This window comes from Macaca fascicularis, chromosome 1 (genome assembly GCF_037993035.2).
Source record: "Macaca fascicularis isolate 582-1 chromosome 1, T2T-MFA8v1.1".
NCBI classification, from domain to species: Eukaryota; Metazoa; Chordata; class Mammalia; order Primates; family Cercopithecidae; genus Macaca; species Macaca fascicularis.
The window spans coordinates 36,853,009-36,874,476 of NC_088375.1; the positions used below are offsets into that span (position 1 = coordinate 36,853,009).

General features: G+C 42.1%; 2 protein-coding genes across 8 annotated transcripts in view; both read left to right on the top strand.

Moving 5' to 3' along the window:
• SOAT1 (sterol O-acyltransferase 1) overlaps positions 1 to 4,262 on the top strand; it is a 61,224-nt gene extending 56,962 nt beyond the window's left edge. For 4 of the 7 annotated variants that reach the window (XM_045393381.3, XM_045393376.3, XM_074025083.1 and 1 more), the window contains 2 exons: positions 92 to 237; positions 2,540 to 4,262. In XM_045393381.3, coding sequence (XP_045249316.1) covers positions 92 to 237; positions 2,540 to 2,596 — 203 coding nt within the window. In that variant the 3' untranslated portion in view covers positions 2,597 to 4,262. The remainder of the gene's footprint in view (positions 1 to 91; positions 238 to 2,539) is intronic. The other 3 variants (XR_012428192.1, XR_012428182.1, XR_012428184.1) reach the window with 1 other exon arrangement.
• A 9,675-nt stretch (positions 4,263 to 13,937) lies between these two features.
• The window catches only part of AXDND1 (axonemal dynein light chain domain containing 1), a 171,501-nt gene continuing 163,970 nt past the window's right edge, over positions 13,938 to 21,468 (top strand). The window contains exons 1-4 of the mRNA XM_065532054.2: positions 13,938 to 13,963; positions 14,389 to 14,591; positions 16,771 to 16,943; positions 18,309 to 18,412. Coding sequence (XP_065388126.1) covers positions 14,498 to 14,591; positions 16,771 to 16,943; positions 18,309 to 18,412 — 371 coding nt within the window. The 5' untranslated portion in view covers positions 13,938 to 13,963; positions 14,389 to 14,497. The remainder of the gene's footprint in view (positions 13,964 to 14,388; positions 14,592 to 16,770; positions 16,944 to 18,308; positions 18,413 to 21,468) is intronic.

Here is a 21,468-nt window from a genome sequence, read left to right on the forward strand (position 1 = left end):
TAGAGATGGGGTTTCACCGTGTTGGCCAGGCTGGTCTCGAACTTCTGACCTCTGATAACTGTATGTTTCTTTGTTGCCTTTCTGTCTTTAGTGGCTTTCAACTTCATTGTCAATGATAGTCGGAAAAAGCCAATTTGGAATGTTATGATGTGGACTTCTCTTTTCTTGGGCAATGGAGTCTTACTCTGCTTTTATTCTCAAGAGTGGTATGCACGTCAGCACTGTCCTCTGAAAAATGTGAGTCACCAATCTGGTTGGAGTGCAAAAGAACCTGTTTATTCTCTGATTGTGAGAGTTGGTGGGCAATGTTGAGGAGGATAGTAGTGGAGATTATGATGAATTAGTGTTAAAGAGAGGGAAATGAGGAGTAAAAGCATTCGTTCATTATCTGATCTTACTGTACTTGAAGTTTTTCCTTTTGTTTAGTTTTCTTCACATTTAACTCTCCTAGTTTTTGGTTTTCTTCTTTTACTGCCTTTTCTTAAGCCCCTTCTAATTTTTTTCTTTTTCTTTTTTCTTTTTTCTTTTTTTGAGACCGAGTCTCACTCTGTCGCCCAGGCTGGAGTGTAGTGGCTCTATCTCAGCTCACTGCAGCCTCCGCCTCCCAGATTGAAGCGATTCTCCTGCCTCAGCCTCCCAAGTAGCTGGGATTGCAGGAGCATGTCACCATGCCCGCTATTTTTTTGTATTTTTAGTAGAGATGGGGTTTCACCATGTTAGCCAGGATGGTCTCAATCTCCTGACCTCATGATCCTCTCACCTCAGCTTCCCAGAGTGCTGGAGGCACCGCGCCCAGCCAGCCGCTTCTAAGTATTCTCCAGGGTTTTCCTAATGCCATGTATGTCCCTACTACCACCACCTAAAACATATCTTCTTTTTTTTTTTTTTTTTTTGAGGCAAAGTCTCGCTCTGTCGCCCAGGCTGGAGTGCAGTGGCCGGATCTCAGCTCACTGCAAGCTCCGCCTCCTGGGTTTATGCCATTCTCCTGCCTCAGTCTCCCAAGTGGCTGGGCCTACAGACACCCGCCACCTTGCCCGACTAGTTTTTTATATTTTTTAATAGAGATGGGGTTTCACCGTGTTAGCCAGGATGGTCTCCATCTCCTAACCTCGTGATCTGCCCGTCTCGGCCTCCCAAAGTGCTGGGATTACAGGCTTGAGCCTCCGCGCCCGGCCTCTTTTTTTTTTTTTTTTTTTTTACTTCCTTCTAAATAAACTCTTGGACAACACTGAGGTGCCTTCCATTACTCTTGATTCTATTTTTGTTTTTGGTTTTGGGTAATTATATTCAGGTTTCATTTATTCTTAGGACTTTAGTTTTTAGCTATACATGGGTACAGATTTTAGGAGGATGGCTTTTTTTTTTTTTAAGAATTTTATTTTCAAGTAACATAGTATAGGATATAGACTTAGGAATTTTCTAGCAAACACTGGTTAATTTAATTGATGTGATCTGGTTAATTAAATCTATTAGCACTAGCTGAAAGTACTGCTTATAGTTATGGATAGAATTTCATGATGGAAACACCCTAAGAAGTAGGATTGCCAGGCTTTTTGTGTATATAGGGCATGTCCTGTATTTAATACTTTTGTCCTGCCTCCTGTATGGGGTTTCTTAGAACACCCCAAATGTCCTATATTCTGCCTTTTTCAGTAAATTACAAAAAAATATGACAGATAGAGCTATTTGTCTCAAGTTTATCTAGGCATCCTGTACTTACATTTGCTAAATTTGGTGGCCCTACTACTAAGTCATTCAATCCCTACAACCTTCCAGGTTTGGAGGAGATGCCTTCTTGATATATTTCCTGGGTATTTCTCATAGGCATCTGTAACTGAAGATGTCCATAATGAAATCAGTTTCCTCTCCAAAGCTTCCCCTCTTTCTGTGTATCCTATGTCTGTTAGGCTGCCTCAACTCCCCCTCTTTATTTCATACTGATCTCCTTTGTTCATCTGAAGTAATTGCTCTCGACTGTCCCTGGTCACCTGGATTCCACATATCAGATTTTATTCTCCTATCAAAATCCAATTTGGATGCCACATCTTCCATGATGATTTTTCAAATGCCTGCTTCCCTCTCTTTCCTATTTCTGAACTTTTGTAGTGCTTCATTTGCTCCTCCTTTCGATAGTTCAGTAATTTTAAACCTTGTATTAGTCATTTATATATATATATTTGTCGTCCTTAACCACCATTTAGATTTTAAGGTACTAAAATAGGGCTGTGCTAAAATAAAAGATACAGAAAGAAATAGTGCCTATTTAGAAACTGGTCAAAGTCCACACAATTGTGTATAGTTTACTGGACTTTAAAAGCTTTATGTGAAGCATCTAAATTGAATAAATCTGTGTTATAGATAAAAGTACTGAACATCTTTTGAATTAGTGAGCTGCTTATACCTTGAGGGTTATTGAAATGGTGGGAGGCATTTTAGAGATGTACAATGTATCATATTAACATCCCCTGTCTACCTCCACACCTCCTCTACTCTGTACACAAATAAATTATTTTTCCATTCTTATTTTTCCCCACTGCAGCCCACATTTTTGGATTATGTCCGGCCACGTTCCTGGACTTGTCGTTACGTGTTTTAGAAGCTTGGACTTTGTTTCCTTCTTGTCACTGAAGATTGAGTATTCTCCCTGATTTGGAGCCAGCTGTTTCCAGTTGCTACTGAAGTTATCTGTGTTATTTGAACCACTCCAGGCTTTACAGATGACTCACTACTCCATTCTTAGGTCACTTGAAGCAAAACTGTTGGAAGTTCACTGGAGTCCTGTACACTTAGGCAGAGCAGAACTTTTTTTGTGGGGCTAGGTCGAGGGAGAAGGCAGACTAATAGCTGAAGTAATGACAGATTGTTGCTGGGTCATATCAGCTTTATCCCTTGGTAATTATATCTGTTTTGTTTCTTGACTCCGTCCAATCAGAGAATAAACATCATTGTTTCTTGGCCACTGAATTAGCCAAAACGCTTAGGAAGAAATCACTTAAATACCTCTGGCTTAGAATTTTTTTCATGCACACTGTTGGAATGTATGCTAATTAAACATGCAATTGGGGAAGAAAAAATGTAGAACGATTTTTGCTATTTCTAGTAGAAAAAAAAAGTCTGTTTTCCAAAGATAATGTTATATAGCCTGTAATTTTTTTGAAAAAAGTTCAATTTTCCTGTTTTTACCTTGTTTTCTCTATAGATCATGATTTCTGTGAAGCAAAAAGATGCCTTTACCATGAATTCTTGAGTTTACATCAATAATACTGTATATTAAGGGGATCAGAAGTAGGAAGGAAAAAATAAGAGATAGCAGAGGAAAAAGAAAAACATTTCCTCTTATAACTTCCGAAGTAATTTGTAAAAAAGATTTGTAGAGTCAATCATGTGTTTAAATTATTTTATCACAAACTTAACATGGATGATATTCCTTTTTAACTTTATGGTAATAACTTCTTTGAAGTTATTTAGAAATATCCTTTGGAACAATTATTTTATTGCCTAATAAATACTGACTTTATCTTGAATTATTTTGCAGACTAGTGAGTCTGTAACATAAGTATTAATCACTTCCACTCATATTAAAGTGATCATTAAGGATCCAGAAGCTGGCTTCTGTGTTTGCTCAGTTATTATACTTTTAACTGTAGTAGGTTTTTAGGTGGAATAAATTAATACGTGATTGGTTTCAAGGAAATGTACTCTTATTATGTAATACTTTCATTTTATAAGATGCCCATTTCTAATACCATGTGTGTAGAAATTATTTGTATGTATGAGGTATGATTGTAAAGATTGAGCATTGGAAGAGGTATCAGAGACCATGTAGTTCAACTTTCCACTCAAAGTAAGATTTACGAATTATTTAAATGATTGTTGTTACTTGGAACAGCCACTTGAGAGGCTCTCTTGGTATTGTTTGGAATTGTTTTAAAGTCAGTTTGAGTCTCACAAGAAGGTAAGTAGAATTTCTTAATAGTCACAACTTAATTTGAACCACAAGTATCTGGCTTAATCATGTATCTTATTCACAATACAACTGATGAGTTTAGGTAATTTTCAAACATTAAATCCAACTTCAGTGGACACAAATACACCTCAAAGGAGGTTATTTTTAAAAAAGTATTCTGCATGTTCCCGCAGTAATGTTCTGCACAACAGTATTGTAATTGTAATGGAATCATAACCTCCTAACTAGTTTGCTTTAATATGGCTTGTAATTCTTGACATTTTTCTTAAAATTAAAATGAATCAGTCTCTTGAATCTATAACTGCATTTTAAATATATTGGGAACAGATTGCTCTAAGGCCTGGTTATGAGCAAGCCAATCTTTTGAATCTAAAGAATGGAATTCTTAGGTTTATATTTCTGTTAAGAAATACTATAAATATGACTCTTATGAGAAGACTTTGTTGCTCTGTAGTGTTTCTGAATACTATATTTGTTGGATTGATCAAGGCTATTTTTCAAAAAGCTCTCTGCTTCCTGTTTGTTTGTTTGTTTGTTTGTTTTTAGACGGAGTCTTGCTCTGTTGCCCAGGCTGGAGTGCAATGGCATGATCTCGGCTCACTACAACCTCTGCCTCCCTGCTTCAAGCGATTCTCCTGCCTCAGCCTCCTGGGTAGCTGGGATTACAGGCCCATGCTACCACGCCCGGCTAATTTTTGTATTTTTAGTAGAGACGGGGTTTCACCATGTTGGTCAGGCTGGTCTCAAACTCCTGACCTTGTGATCTGCCCGCCTCAGCCTCCCAAAGTGCTAGGAATACAGGCGTTAGCCACCGTACCCGGCTTCTGTTTCCTGTTATTAGTGATTTTTCTGCCCAAGATTGCAACAACAAATATGTAGAACTATACACTGTTTAGAATGCTGAGACTGCTCTAAGAAACTTTCAAAAACAGTAGCACTTCAAGGAATGCTCACTTTCTGTGAAAGAAACTGGTTTGATAGCCATAATCTTATTGCTAGCTGCTTTTAGCAAAAGTCTTTTCTTGAAACCACCCCCATACTCTTTAAAGAAATAAAAACTAAAATATCTTGTTAATGTTTTGGGAAGATTTATTTTAAAGTAATAAGCTTAAAGCTTTTGTGTCTGTAAGATGTAATGATAATAACTATTATTTTGGGCATATTAACCAACAGAACAACTATGTAGTATATATTTCACTTTCTCATTAGATCTCTAACTTGACCTTCTAGTACCTTTATGTATGAGGATAAATTTGTTAGATCCTTTTATTCTCAATCTTGAATAATGATGCAAAATGGAGTTTTGTTTTGTTTGTTGGTAGATTCATGTACTAAAACTGTCCAGGTAAAGTCGCTTTCCTCGTGTTAGAATTTAATTAGAAAACTGAGGCTGTCCTAATTTTTTTTTTTTTTTTTTTTTTTTTTTTTTGAGACAGAGTCTTGCTTTGTCGCCCAGGCCAGTTTTTTTTTCTCTTGTACAGATGGGGTTTCACCATGTTGCCCAGGCTGGTCTCAAACTCCTGGACTCAAGGGATCTATTTGCCTCAGCCTCTCAAAGTGCTGGGATTATAGTTGTGAACCATAGCTCCTGGCTCCTGGCTCCAGAATCAATATTTTAATGGAAGATAGCTCATACTATTTGTTTTTGTTTTTGTTTTGTTTTTTTTGTGGTTTTTTTTTTTTTTTTTTTTTTGAGACGGTGTCTTGCTCTGTCACCCAGGCTGGAGTGCAGAGGCGCAATGTCGGCTGGCTACAAGCTCCGCCTCCTGGGTTCACTCCATTCTCCCGCCTCAGCCTTCTGAGTAGCTGGGACTACAGGCAGCCGCCACTATGACCGGCTGCTTTTTAAAATATTTTTAGTAGAGACGGGGTTTCACCTGTGTAGCCAGGATGGTCTCAATCTCCTGACCTCGTGATCCACCCACCTCGGCCTCCCAAAGTGCTGGGATTACAGGCGTGAGCCACCGCGCCCGGCTTTGTTTTTGTTTTTGTTTTTAAAGAGACAGGGCCTCACTCTGTCGCCCAGGCTGGAGGGTAGTAGCGTGATCATAGCTCGCTGCAGTCTCAAACTGCTGGACTCAAATAGTGCTCTGAAGTACCTAGAACTACAAGTGCCTACCACCACACCCAGCTAATTGATTTGTTTTTTTGTAGAGGTGGGGTCTCACCATGTTGCCCAGGCTTGTCTCCAACTCCTCACCTCAAGCAAACCTCCCACTGCTGAAAGCTTTGGGATTACAGGCATGAGCCACCAGGCCAGGCCCATACTTTTGTTAATAAAGTTTCAGTGACTTGCTTACTAATACTATGCAAAATTTCATGTAATTTATGTAGCACTACATAACCCATGCTACATATGGTATGTATACATACACTAAACATACAAAGGTCTGTTCTGGGTATTGTTTTATGTATCTTATCTCAGGGCTTTATGCCTCTGAAATGGAGGGAACTGGACATAAATGTTCTGAGGAATAAAGTGTTGGTTTGTTTTTTGAGACGGAGTCTTGCTCTGTCACCAGGCTGGAGTGCAGTGGTGTGATCTCGGCTCACTGCAACCTCTGCCTCCTCGGTTCAAGCAGTTCTGCCTCAGCCTCCCGAGTAGCTGGCATTCCAGGTGCCTGCCACCATGCCCGGCTAATTTTTGTATTTTTAGTTGAGATGGGGTTTTACCATGATGGTCAGGCTGGTCTCGAACTCCTGACCTCATGATCCGCCAGCGTCAGCCTCCCAGAGTGCTGGGATTACAGGCATGAGCCATGCACCTGGCCAAAGTGAATGTTTTGGGTGAAGTTTATATAAGGATTTGACTTTTTTTTTTTTTAATCATTATTAAAGTTTCTATCAGGTAATACAGTGTTGGGGCCCTTTTGTTTTGTGTTTTTTTTTTTTTTTGAGACGGAGTCTTGCTTTGTTGCCCAGGCTGGAGTGCAGTGGCCGGATCTCAGCTCACTGCAAGCTCCGCCTCCCGGGTTCAGGCCATTCTCCTGCCTCAGCCTCCCGAGTAGCTGGGACTACAGGCGCCCGCCGCCTCACCCGGCTAGTTTTTTGTATTTTTTAGTAGAGAAGGGGTTTCACCGTTTTAGCCAGGATGGTCTCGATCTCCTGACCTCGTGATCCGCCCGTCTCGGCCTCCCAAAGTGCTAGGATTACAGGCTTGAGCCACCGCGCCCGGCCGGGGCCCTTTGTTGAAATAAAGTTACATATAGCAGGTGTAGTGGCTCATGCCTTTAATCCCAATACTTTGAGAGGCCAAGGCAGGACAATTGCTTGAGCCCAGAAGTTTGAGACCAGCCTGGGCAACATCGCGAAACCCTGTCACTACAAAAAATACAAAAATTAGCCAGGCGTGATGGTGCACGCCTGTAGTCCCAGCTACTCAATCGGCTGTGGTGGGAAGATAGCTTCAAGCCAGGAGATGGAGGCTTCAGTGACTTGTGACCTGTGATCACACCATTTTATTCCTCAAAACATTTATGTCCCAGTTCCCTCCATTTCAGAGCCATGGGCAACAGAGTGAGACCCTGTATTTAAAAAAAAAAAAAAAAACAACTTACATATAAGCCCGGTTTAAAGAGAGGATAACATGCAACTACCGTAGTTGAAACAGAGTGTATCACTTCTTTCCCACCCTAAATTTAATGCCTAGTTTGAAAGTCAGTAGACAATAATAAAGTTGATAAGCTTTAGGTTGGTAGGAAAACTATATAATCTATATAGTGTACTAAATCCTTGTATGTTTTTGGTAAAATATACAGACTTTAATAGCTAATTTGGACTTGAGAAAATGGGTTAATTTCACGAGTGCATATCACTTTTGACTATATTAGTCAAGCATATTATTAAAGTTTAAAAAACTCTAAAACTTACTCTGTACTTTTTTTTTCCTAAGTGCTCTCTTCCTTATTTCTACATGACTACATTCACATTTCTGCTGTCAATAAGCCCTAATGGAGTGATAAACTTTAAGCTAGTAGATACTGCACCATGCTTTGTGGTGGTGGTTGCTTAATGAAATGGTAGCTGTACTTCCTGTTTGTTTTTAAATACCTTTGAAGCAGACAGTTCATGCACCCCATCATTTAGAGATGCAGTTTGAATTTCCATGGGCAAAGGTGCCAGTTTTGGATTGAGAAAGGAGCTGAAGCCCCAGTCAAGACTCTGCCAATTGGGGTAGTGCAGCAGATTCCTGTGTCTGTATCTTTCCAGTGTGTGTGTTAATCCATAGTGTTCTGAGCAGCGGAAGGGTCATGTAAATCTGAAGTTGTTATTAAAGGTTTTTCTATAGTTAAAGATGTCTTTTCTGATTCATTCTTGTAGGTTATTTTCCTGAATTCCTATTCCCGTCTCCCCCTGCAAGTCCTTGTCTGATCACTAGTACCAATACTTTGTTTAGTATGAGTTGTATTAGCATTAACTTAAACATTTTTAAATTTAAAAATATACAAAAACGGCAAAATACTGCACATGCGAATGTGGTAAATATATTTGGAAGAAACCTAGTTTATTTTTTATTTTTTTGTATCTTTGAGACAGAGTCTCATTCTGTTGCCCAGGCCGGAGTACAGTGGTGTGATCTCAGCTTACTGCAACCTCCGCCTCCTAGGTTCAAGCGATTCTCCTGCCTCAGCCTCCCCAGCAGCTGGGATTACAGGCACGCATCACCATGTCTGGCTAATTTTTGTATTTTTTAGTAGAGACGGAGTTTCACCATATTGCCCAGGCTGGTCTTGAACTCCTGACCTCAGGTCATTCGCCTGCCTCGGCTTCCCAAAGTGCTGGGATTACAGACATGAGCCACTGCACTCGGCCAGAAACCAAGTCTGTTTTAAAAGCAACTTCAAGTGTATTCAGTATTAACTCTATGGTTCATGTTCATAAATGCTGTTCATCTTGATAACAGGCAACTTTATATGCTGAATATAGCCAAAAGAGAAGGCAAACAACTGACCAGGACTTTCTTGTCCAGGCTAATGAAGGGGACTGTGTTAAAGGTTACCAATCAATTGTGGGGCCCAATTGTGATTTCGTACTTGGCTCAAGAAAAGCAGTGACGGTGATTCTTCTGCTGCCTCTCTTTCTTGAGGCCGTTATTTGTTGCTTAATTCCTTTTGCTCTTGGCCTTTTAAAACCTGTGAAGGGGCCGGGCGCGGTGGCTCATGCCTGTAATCCCAGCACTGGGAGGCTGAGGCAGGTGGATTTCTTGAGGTTGGGTGTTCGAGACCAGCCTGGCCAACATGGTGATGCTTTCTTAGATACCTTCACAGGTTTTTGTTTTGTTTTTGAGACGGAGTCTCACTCTGTCACCCAGGCTGGCGTGCAGAAGCATGATCTCGGCTCACTGTAACCTCCGCCTCCTGGATTCAAGCAATTCTCATGCCTCAGCTTCCTGAGTAGTTGGAATTACAGGCGCCGGCCACCATGCCCACCTAATTTTTGTATTTTTAATAGAGACAGAGTTTCACCATGTCAGCCAGTATGGTCTTGAACTCCTGACCTCAAGTGATCAACCCGCCTCAGCCTGCCAAAGTACTGGGATTACAGGCATGAGCCACTGCACCCAGCCAAATTTCTCTTCTTTATAAATTACCCAGTCCCAGGTATTCTGTTATGGCAGCTCAGACGAAGACACCCTTTCTCCGAAGAATCTACTCATAATAGGAGCCTATTATGAGGAATACTTGACATTGCAACATTTTGTTGGTGGAAGCACATATGATAGCAACAGTCAAGGAATACTGTCTAGTTACTCTTGATGACCTAGCTATACCCACCTGGCTCTGCAATGCTAAAGGAGTGGGAAGGGGGAAATCCTCTCAGAAGTTAATTCTGCCCCTGTTTCTTGGACCCAGTGGCTGTTGTTCATTGCTGCTAGAGGCAAAGCAATAGTGTTGGAATTTTTTCTGATGAATTTATGAAAGCTTAGAGTTTTGTCACTTTAGGCTTGGATGGCTATCATTTGAACTCAACCAAATTCATGCATCTGATTTATAAAACATATAAGTTGGTAAAGTTACTATGAGAAATCACTCAGAGTAGCATACTCAAGGTTGGCATAATCATTGAATTTGCTCTCTGTAGAAGCCCGACTTAGTACACAATGAGAAAGATGAATTGATTTTCACAGACTGCATAATCGTTTGTCAGATACTGTGCTATGTATGCACTGAAGACATATGAACAAGACAAAAGCATATTTCTTCCTGTAGGCATGCCCATGTGTGAACTGAATGATAAAGTCAGACATCATTCAATTTTAGGGATGCCCTTCTTGTGTGGAAGCAATACTAGAAGCTACTCTTTCCCTTGGAAAGTGTTTGGCTGAGTAATGCCTAGATTTCCTTTTCAGTGTCTGCTTTTAAAAGTTGCTAATTGGAGGCCCCGTGTGGTGGCTCACACCTGTGATCCCAGCACTTTGGGAGGCCGAGGTGGGCTTATCACTTGAGGTCAGGAGTTTGAGACCAGCCTGGCCAACATGGTGAAACCCCATGTCTACTACAAATATAAAAATTAGCAGGGCATGGTGGCACGTGCCTGTAATCCCAGCTATTCGGGAGGCTGAGGCAGGAGAATTGCTTGAATCTGGGAGGCGGTGAGCCTAGGTTGCACCACTGCACTCCAGCCTGAGTGACAGAGTGTCAAAAATAATAAGAAAAAAAAGAAAGTTTCTAATTGGTACCTTCTTTTTTTAGCTACATTACATACAAATACTGGCCCACTTCCCCTGCAGATTCCTTTAGGGAGCTTTGCATGTTCTAAGTGCCTGCAAATGTGTGTATAAATCCCTGCCCATGCACTTCGAAAATGAATTGATAGGCCAGGCGTAGTGGCTCATGCCTGTATTCCCACCGCTTTGGGAGGCCAAAGCGGGCAGATCACCTGAGGTCAGGAGTGCAAGACAAGCCTGGCCAATGTGGTGAAATCCCCTCTCTACTAAAAATACAAAAAATAGCTGGGCATGGTGGCGGGTGCCTGTAATCCCAGCTATTCAGGAGGCCGAGGCTCCAGAGAATCGTTTGAACCCAGGAGGCAGAGGTTGCAGTAAGCCAAAATCACACCACTGCACTCCAGCCTGGTCGACAGCGAGACTCCATCTCAAAAAAAAAAAAAATTGACTCTGACCATCACTTTTACACGTTTTGAGGTTTTCTGTTTAGGAAGATTCTTACCTACTCAGCTTACATTTTGCTATGGTATTTTCCATCGAAGACCTTAATAGTATTACTCCATTTTAAGATTCTCTTGGTATAATTAAAAATTAGGAGAGGAGTTACCCTATGAGTAGCAACTGTATTTTTTGATAGTGATAGTACTGTTTTTGTTTATGCCTCATCTATTCAACTTTTTTTGTTTTGTTTTGTAGAGATGGGGTCTTGCCGTGTTGTCCAAGCTGGTCTCAAATTCCTGGCCTCAAGCCATCCTCTAGCCTAAGCCTCTCAAAGTGCTGGGATTACTCAGGCATGAGCCAACACACCCAGCCACTCATCCAACCTTTTTTTTTTTTTTTTTTTTTTCTGAGAGGGAGTTTCACTCTTGTCGCCCAGACTGGAATGTGATGGCGCTGCAACCTCCACCTCCCGGCTTCAAGCGATTCTCTTGTCTCAACCTCCCGAGTAGCTGGGACTACATGCATGTGCCACCACGCCGGGCTAATTTTTGTATTTGGTATTTGTATTTGGTAGAGAGACAGGGTTTCACCATGTTGATCAGGCTGGTCTCTGACATCAAATGATCCACCCACCTCAGCCTCCCAAAGTGCTAGGATTACAGACATGAGCCACCACGCCCTGCCTTATCCATTCAACTTTAACACAGGCCTTTGCTGAGAGCTTCAGACCCATGTATTAATGTATAATCAAATAGTTACTCCTCATTTCCACCCAGATATCTCAGTCTTACTGCAAACTTAACATATCCACAAGTCCTAAACGGATCCTTCTCCAAAGTCCTCCTCCAAATCTGGTCTTCCTCCTTTGTTTCCAGTCTCAGTAAATCATATTGTTACAGGAAAGGGGGTTCAGGGCGAGTCCACAGTGCAAAGCAAGTTCATTAGGAAAATAAAGGAATAAATAATGACTACTCCATAGAGCAGCCCTGAGGGTTGCTGGTTACACATTTTTATGGTTCTTTCTTGATATGCTAAACAAAGGGGTGGATTATTCATTCCTCCCCTTTTTAGGCCTTATAGGGTAACTTCCTGACATTCCCATGGTATTTGTAAACTGTCATGGCGCTGGTGGGAGGATAGCAGTGAGGACAACCAGAGGTCACTCTCGTGGCCATCTAGTTTTTGGTGGGTTTTAGCCGGCTTCTTTACTGCGACCTGTTTTATCGCAAGGTCTTTATGACCTGCTATCTAATCCTGTGATTTAGAATGCCTTAACCATCTAGGAATGCAGCCAAGTAGGTTTCAGCCTTATTTTACCCAGCTCCTATTCAAGATGGAGTTGCTGTGGTTCAAACTCCTCTGACATTATGTATGATCACCATACCACAGCACAATTCTGTCAACACAAAAGAGAACTGTCCAACCGATTTTCATGTTTGTCCAGGCATTGTAGTTGGTGCTAAGGAATATAGTTATTGAATAAGATAGTTTTCTGCCCGTCTGGAAGCAACTAGACGCTGGGCTTCTCCCGGCAGTTCATTATTTGGCACTAAATCTCTGCCTTAATATGAAATTATGCCATGGCCGGGCGCGGTGGCTCATGCCTGTAATCCCAGCACTTTGGGAGGCCGAAGCGGGAGGATCACCTGAGGTCGGGAGTTCCAGACCAGCCTGACCAACGTGGAGAAACCCCGTCTCTACTAAAAATGATGGTATTCTTTCCTGAGGTCAGGTTTTTACGCCAGACTTCCCGACAATTATGCCTGAGCTGGTTCCACCTAACTTCAATCCTCCTTCCCGGCCCCAAGGGGGTGAAAAATCTGGACCCAGGAGGCCTTCCTTGTGCTCTGAAGGGAGGCCTTTAAGGGTCCAAGGAAGACGTGACCGAATGTAAAGCACCGAACGGCTTACCCAGTAAGGGACCCAGAGTTTATTAACCAACATCCCCCCTGAGTCTGGTTTTTAGAAAAATACGCAAAATGTCCAGGCGCGGGGGCTCATGCCTATAACCCCAGCACTTTGGGAGGCCGAGGCGGGCGCATCACGAGGTCAGGAGTTTGAGACCAGCCTGGCCAACATGATGAAACCCCATCTCTACTAAAAATACAAAAATTAGCCGGGCATGGTGTACCGCGCCTGTAGTCCCAGCTACTCAGGAGGCTGAGGCAGGAGAATCGCTTGAACCCGGGAGGTGGAGGTTGCAGTGAGCCGAGATCGCACCACTGCACTCCAGCCTGGGCAACAGAGCGAGACTCCGTCTCAAAACAAAACAAAACAAAAACAAAAACAAAATACAAAATTAGCCGGGCATGGTGGCGTGTGCCTGTAATCCCAGCTACTTGGGAGGCTGAGGCAGGAGAATTGCTTGAACCCAGGAGATGGAGGTTGCAGTGAGCTGAGATCGCGCCATTGAACTCCAGCCTGGGCGACAAGAGCGAAACTCCGTCTCAGGAAAAAGGAAAAAGGACGGAAGGCAGGAAAGAAGGAAGGAAAAAGAAAGAAAAATATGCAAAGCAACAAAAAAGAGACCTAGAAAGATGGAAACAACTCTTAGAAGACCCTTGCTTGAACCCGCGTGCATCACTGGCTACAGGTGTAGACCCCTCGGGCTAACCCCCGCCGGCGCCTGCGCACTGGCCTGGCCCGCAGCAGGAAGCCCCGGGGTGAGACACTTTCGGATTCCGTGACAACGGCCGGATTAAACGTTTTTCTTCTTTGCTACTGAACCTATGCTGCTATTTAGAACACAAGAAACTCCGAGAGGCTGTAGGGATTGTCTTAGCTGTCTGCCTCCTCCGCCGGCACCGCTGAAGGCAGCCCCTATCGAGGGCGCTAAACCTCGGGGTCCTGGGTTTCTATGACGACAAACAGGCGTTCCAGCAAAGGAGGTAGTGACCGGATGCTGGCGGGGTACGCAATGTGTGGGTAGGATAGCGGGTGTCCCTTTCCAGTCATTTTTAACCAAGAAACAGTGCGAGGCCTGCCCAACTCCCGAGTTTGTGGAACTGGCGCGCGAGAACGCTGCCTGTGGGGAAGGTTGGGGTCCCCAGCCGAGCCGCCTGCAGCGAGTGTCGCCCACCAGGGGTGCCGGCGGTCTGCGGGTCCGCCAAGCGGGTCTTTCCTGCCCTGCTCCCTGACCCTGACCTGACGGTCCACTAAGGCCTCTCAGTCGCAACAGATAACCCCAGAACATAGAGGTCGCCCCGAAGAAGGAAAACCATGCTAGATGAATTCTAAACTACGATCTGAACCTAAATACTCAATGGGTGTCATCTTTTTTCTTTCTTTTTTTTCTTTTTTCCTCTCCCTGCAGGATTATGTGGCAGCCTGCAAGTAGTCCCAGTGCGGCGCTGATTTGTGTCTAAATTAGCTTTCCGGAGGACTATTTCAAATTAGTAAAGAGATAGGAGGCATTGTTTATTATGTCTCTCCCGAAAACGCCCTCCACCCCGCTAAACTCTGCATCAACGTCTGAGAGCAAAAAGTTAGTGTCTGTAGCCACGGAAGGGACGAGAGGTAAACTTCGATGATTCTGAAGTCATAAACAGTCATGGCCGTAAGACAGAAATCACCTTCCATTCACCGGTTTTTTAAATCTGATACTCAGAATACCTTGATTGGCTACATTTTTCTAACACGCTTGCTTAAATAAAGCAAGAAGTCATTCCTTTTACTGTATTTTGAGTCAGAGTCCTGTTTCACTACTCCATCTAAATACTGTTTATAATTTTTTTCAAATGTTGATTTATATATGGTTTTAAATTCACCCTATTTTAAATATCAATAGTTGTATTTTTTTTTGGTTCCTGGTCTTTGGTTTTAAGGAACTTTGAAAAAGTAATAGTGAGGTTAGGCGCGGTAGCTCACGCCTGTCATCCCAGCACTTTGGGAGGCCGAGGTGGGCCGATCACTTGAGGTCAGAAGTTCGAGACCAGCCTGGACAATATGATGAAACCCCGTCACTACTAGAAATACCATAATTAGCCGAGCATGGTGGCTCTCACCTGTAGTCCCAGCTTACTCCGGAGGCTGAGGCAGGAGAATTGCTTGAACCCAGGAGGTGAGGTTGCAGTGAGCCATGATTGTGCCGTTGCATTCCAGTCCGGGAGACAGAGCAAGACTCCATCTCAAATAAATAGGCCGGGCGCGGTGGCTCACGCCTGTATCCCATTTGGGAGGCCGAGGCTGGCGGATCACGAGGTCAAGAGATTGAGACCATCCTGGCCAACATGGTGAAACCCTGTTTACTAAAAATATAAAAATTAGCCGGGCTTGGTGGTGCGCCCCTGTAGAGCTACTCAGGAGGCTGAGGCAGGAGAGAATCACTTGAACCCGGGAGGCGGAGGTTGCAGTGAGCCGAGATTGCACCACTGCACTCCAGCCTGGGGACAGAACGAGACTCCGTCTCAAATTACGAGGTCAGGAGTTTGAGACCAGCCTGAACAACATGATGAAACCCTGTCTCTACTAAAAATACAAAAATTAGCCAGGTGTGGTGGCACGCGCCTGTAATCCCAGCTACTTAGGAGGTTGATGCAGGAGAATTGTTTGAACCCGGGAGGCAGAGGTTGCAGTGAGCCAAGATCTTGCCACTGCACTCCAGCCTGGGCAACAGAGGTAGAGTCAGTCTCAAATAAATAAAACAAACAATAAAAAGCAATAGCAGAGATAAGAAAAACGCAATTTAGTACAACGTGGCAATTTGTATTAGCTTTTAGTAATTTTTCTAAATTAGAGTAATTCCTTAAGATTTTCATTCATATGCGAATCTGTACTAGAGTCAGCTAGTGTTATCCTTACCCCCTGTTCTGTTAAAGCTTTTCACATCTCACCTGCCCCTTGTACTAAAGCCCCAAGCCCCACCCAACTTTTTTTTTTTTCTGTTTCTTTTGATCTCAAGCTCGTGGGAGATTTGGTAATGCAGACTCTAACAACTTTTGACAGTAATCAAAGCATGATGCCTCCTTATAGAAATAAACGTAAACCATACCGTGTTAGGGGCATAGATTAAGAATAATAAAAACTCAACTCTACCTGACTTCATAGGAGGGCTTTTCCTATATATAAGCCCAACTACCTGCCTGTATTACTCCCCTGCCCTAGTCAAGCAGGGTAGAACACTCTTTTTACAGTTCCCATTCCACAGATTTGTCAGCTCAGATTGTTCCACTCTCATTTGCAACAATCCCAGTTCCATTTTTACTTTGAAGCCCAACCCAGATCCTTTCCACTCTATAAATGCCTGGATTTAATGCAATTATTCTCACCTTTGAATTCATGTAAGAAAAAAATTACTAAATAATTTAAGAGCTTGCGGGGAGAGAGTTGTGATTTTCATATGAAAGGGAAGATAGACATTCATTCCTATCTTCTTAAGGCTCACCCAGTTATCTGAGCAAGTGAAATGAGTTTAGTTTTCAACTTTGAATTGAGAATCATGCAGGTTCGTCTTAGTACCTGAGTTTTTGAAACTGTGATGTAATGTGAGTAGGGTAGGCAAGATGAGTGTTATTTTCCTTGACTAGATGATGTTCACTGTTTTAAATATTATTTGTTACTATCCTTGTCAAATAGAAGCAATGTTTCTACCTGTTAGAAACAAATAGATGGGATTGATGAGGCAGTCTGAGAAGCTCCATCTAGCTTAAAAAAATATATATATAGTAAGAGCTTTTCTTTTCCACTACTTACTTAGGACTTCCTGAGCTAAAGGAGAAAAAAAACATGGTGGATCGTTCAAAACCCCTTCCTACTTCCCTTCTGAATGAGTTCATTCCTAAAGAAGTTCTTCTTTCTCTGACCTATGCGGCCAGTGCTGGTCCTTGTCCTGAAAACTTACTGCCTCCTAAGAAAATTAAAACCCCGAAGGTTTGTATGTACATATGTAGAGTAATGGGGAACATTATTTTTTGGGAATCTGATTATTCTTTAAGTATTTATTGTGCACATATTATATATTCCAGATAGCCTTAAAAATTTTAAGATTGATTGATTGAGACAGGGTCTTACTATTGTGGCCCAGGCTGGAGCGTAGTGGCCTGATCATTGCGCACTGCAGCCTTGACTACCCTGGCTCAGGTGATCCTCCCACCTCAGCTTCCTGAGTAGCTGGGACTACAGGTCTGTGCCACTACGCCTGGCTAATTTTTGAATTTTTTGTAGATCCGGAGTTTCGCCATGTTGCCTATACTGGTCTCAAATTCCTGGGCTCAAGCAATCCACCTGCCTTAGCCTCCCAAAGTGCTGGAATTTCAAGAGTGAGCCAACATGACTGGCCTTAAGAAAATTTTTTAGGCTGGGTGCGGTGGCTCACGTATGTAATCCCAGAACTTTGGGAGGCTAAGGTGGGCATATCACGAGGTCAGGAGATCAAGACCATCCTGGCCAACATGGTGAAACCCCGTCTTTACTAAAAATACAAAAATTAGGCCGGACGCAGTGGCTCACACCTGTAATCCCAGCACTTTGGGAGGCTGAGGTGGGCAGATGACGAGGTCAGGAGATTGAGACCATCCTGGCTAAAATGGTGAAACCCCGTCTCTATTACAAATACAAAAAATTAGCCGGGCGAGGTGGCGGGCGCCTGTAGTCCCAGCTACTCGGGAAGCTGAGGCAGGAGAATGGCGAGAACCCGGGAGGAAGAGTTTGTAGTGAGCCAAGATCGCGCCACTGCACTCCAGCCTGGGCGACAGAGCAAGACTCCCCCTCAAAAAAAAAAACAAAAACAAAAGCAAAAACAAAACACAAAAATTAGCTGGGCATGGTGGCACGTGCCTATAGTCCCCGCTACTCGGGAGGCTGAGGCAGGAGAATCACTTGAACCCAGGAGGCAGAGGTTGCTGTAAGTCGAAGTTGTGTCATTGCCCTCCAGCCTGGACGACAGAGCGAGACTCTGTCTCCAAAAAAAAAAAAAAAAAAAAAAAATTTAAAGTAATTTCTTAGATTGAAAACTCCAGTCTTTTGTATAAATTGTTTCCAAGGCTTGAGTATTTCCACTGACCTGTTTTTATGTGGATTTACTAAAATGATTATTACTACCCTTAATGTTTTTCACTCACTATAGAATTATTCTAGTTTTAGTCTTTATGTTATTTAATAAGAATTCTGCTCTTTTTTCCTTAGAGTACCCAAGTGCCCTTAATGTAAATACAGTACTTACTCAAAACTATTAATAAATTTTATTTGATTAGATTGCCCTCTGCTGGATATTCATGTGTATTTGCTTTTTCCCAGGGCACTCTTCCACGCCTTGTAGACCATGTCTGGCATCACCCTGTTCGAAGGAATAAATTCAAATACCTGATTGACCATCCCGTCTCCCTCACGGGAGCTGGAAGGTAAAGAAGGAAGATAGTAGGGTAGATGCTGATAAATAGAGTTGATTTTCTCATTTGGTATGATTACCTTGGGAGGGGTAGCATTAGAAAAATCACTGAATCATAGATGATGAAATTTACAGTATGTTTGAATCAGAATACAATCCAGAAGGGCCAAAGACCACCTTTTTGTGTATGATTATTATCAGTAGGATGGAAATAGGTGCTGGCTTTACATACTTTTGGTTTAAATTTGTTTTTTGCATGCCTTTGTATACTTGTCCCTATACTCTCCTATTCCCTGTTGTACCCTAGTAAAAGGGACAAGATCCAACAGGCAGAATGCCTTTAGTGCCCCTTTTATCTGTGTGTATATCTTCCTTGTGGACATCTTTAGAAGAAAGAACTAGGTAACAGCTTCATGATGTGGAAAACCTTGAAAAACAAAAGCTTAATTTCTGTATCTCTCCAAAGGGAGCCCTTCATCTTTACACTATTTCAGATCAAGTCAGCAAATACTATTTGTTTTTGTCTCATTCCTACAAATATTCTAAATGTCAACATTTTCCCCATGAAGATTGAGACCTGCTGGTTTTCTATGTATTGTCCACTTACCAATTTACTGCATGCATGTCCCCTCACTTAAATGTCACTTCTTCTGAAAGAAATGTTTACACTTAACATACTTGAGTAGGTTATTTTGTCTTTCTGAAGTCCCATTTTCTCATATGTAAAAAGGGAATAATAGACTTGCCCAGTTTTGTGTGCCTCCCATGGATATTGAAAAGCACAAATAAGATAATGGATGCAAGAGCACTTGTAAAACCATAATGTACTATTTAAGTATAGGTGCTATTACTCAGCTATGCTTCAGTGCAAGAAAAACTGGTAGAAACTTGTCCTATTGACTTTTATGTCCTGAGGGTTTATATTTTATTCTATGCCTCCAGATCATGGTTATAATTATTAGTAGCAATAATTAGTATTATGAGTTGTTTGAAGTACTTTGAAAATTAATTAGCTGTATCTCAATGTGGCAATAAGCTGACATTATAGTTTTAATGTCGGCCAGGTGCAGTGGCTCATTCCTGTAATCCCAGCACTTTGGGAGGCCGAGGTGGGCGGATCACTTGAGGTCAGGAGTTCAAGACTAGCCTGGACAACATGGTGAAACCCTGTCACTACAAAAAATACAAAAATTAGAGAGGCATGGTGGCGCACACTTGTAATCCCAGCTACTCAGGAGGCTGATGCAGGACAATTGCTTGAACCCGGCAGGTGGAGATTGCAGTGAGCCGAAATTATGCCATTGCACTCCAGCCTGGGTGATCCAGTGAGACTCCCTCTCAAAACAAAACAAAACAAAACAAAAAATAAAGTTTTAATGTCAAATGACTCTGAGTTGGAGTTTTTTAAGTGTGAAGTCAGGTTGACAGGATAATGCTCCCTCAACCCCACTAAAACATTTTCACTCTAATCTCAGAACCTGTGAATATATACCTAACCTGGCAAAAGGGACTTTGCAGAAATGATGAAAGTTAAGGACATTGAGATGGATAGATTATCCTAGATTGTCAGGGTGGGCCCAACCTGACACCTGAATCTTTAAAAGTGGAAAAGGAAGGTGGTCAAGTGGGTCAGAGATGAGAAAGGAAGAGGACAGATTTGAAGTGTGAAAGGAGTTCAGCCTGCCATTGCTGGCTTTGAAGATGGAGGAAGGGGAAAAGCAGTCAATAAATGAATTTGGCTATAGAAGCTAGGAATTCTGATGACAGCTCAGCCACCAACTATCAAGGAAACAGGGATCGCAGTCTTACAACTTTAAGGAATTGAATTCTGTTAACAATCCAAATGAGCATGGAAATGGATCTTCCTCTAGAGCATCCAGAAAGAAACACAGCCCTGCCAACGCCTTGATTTTAGCCCTTGGAGACCCTGTTGGACTTCTGACCTATGGAGCAGTAAAATAATAAATTTGTGCTGTTTAAGATGCTAAATTTGTGGTAATTTGTTATGGCACCAATAGAAAACTAATGCACTAATGTACAACTAATCATGTTCATAATGAGATAACTTGTCCAGCAACCTCGATCACCCAGAACCCAGCAGTAAAATATAAACAACAAAGCAAGTATTCTCTGAGTAATATTTTTCAACAACTCTTTCAGCAGAGTTCAGTGCAGAAAATAAATCAGTCTAGATATTTTAAGCAGGAAAGAATCAAATGCAGAACATTGGGTATTTACAAAATTGTTGGAAGGGCTAAAGGAGCTGGTATGAAGAAGTGCCTGTGGGAATAACTCCCAGAACAGGGTGAAATGGACAACTTCAGATAAAAGACATTTTATATATACACATAACTCAACCAATGATGATTTGCAGAAAAGTTTGAATTATGAACTCAGTTTAATAATCTGGGGGCTGAAGAACGAGTTGGAGGATTTCTTAAAGTCAAATAAATAAAATCCAGTTATTATGTTATGGTTAAGAATCAAAGTTGTTTTTTTTTGTTGTTTGTTTTTGTTTTTAAATAAAAATAGATTTTCCAGAAGGGTGGAAGCTGGTGTTTTACCACAGAATTTTATGAAGAAACAAAGCATATCTCTAATTATTATTATTATTATTTTTGAGAGACGAAGTTTCACGCTTGTTGCTCAGGCTGGAGTGCAATGGCACGATCTCGGCTTACCACAACCTCTGCCTCCCGGGTTCAAGTGATTCTCCTGCCTCAGCTTCCCGAGTAGCTGGGATTACAGGCATGCGCCACCATGCCCAGCTAATTTTGTATTTTTAGTAGAGACAGGGTTTCTCCATGTTGATCAGGCTGGTCTCAAACTCCCAACTTCAGGTGATCCACCAGCCTCGGCCTCTCACAGTGCAGGGATTATAGGCATTAGCCACCGTGCCTGGCCCTCTAATTATTTTTAATAAAAAATTATATTTCAACAAATAAATAAAACAGGCTTCTTCTAAAAAAAAAACCTAATCACCTCTTAAAGGTTCCACTTCATAATGATACTATTAAAATGGCAATTACGTTTCCAACACATGAATTTCTAAGGGACACATTCAAACCA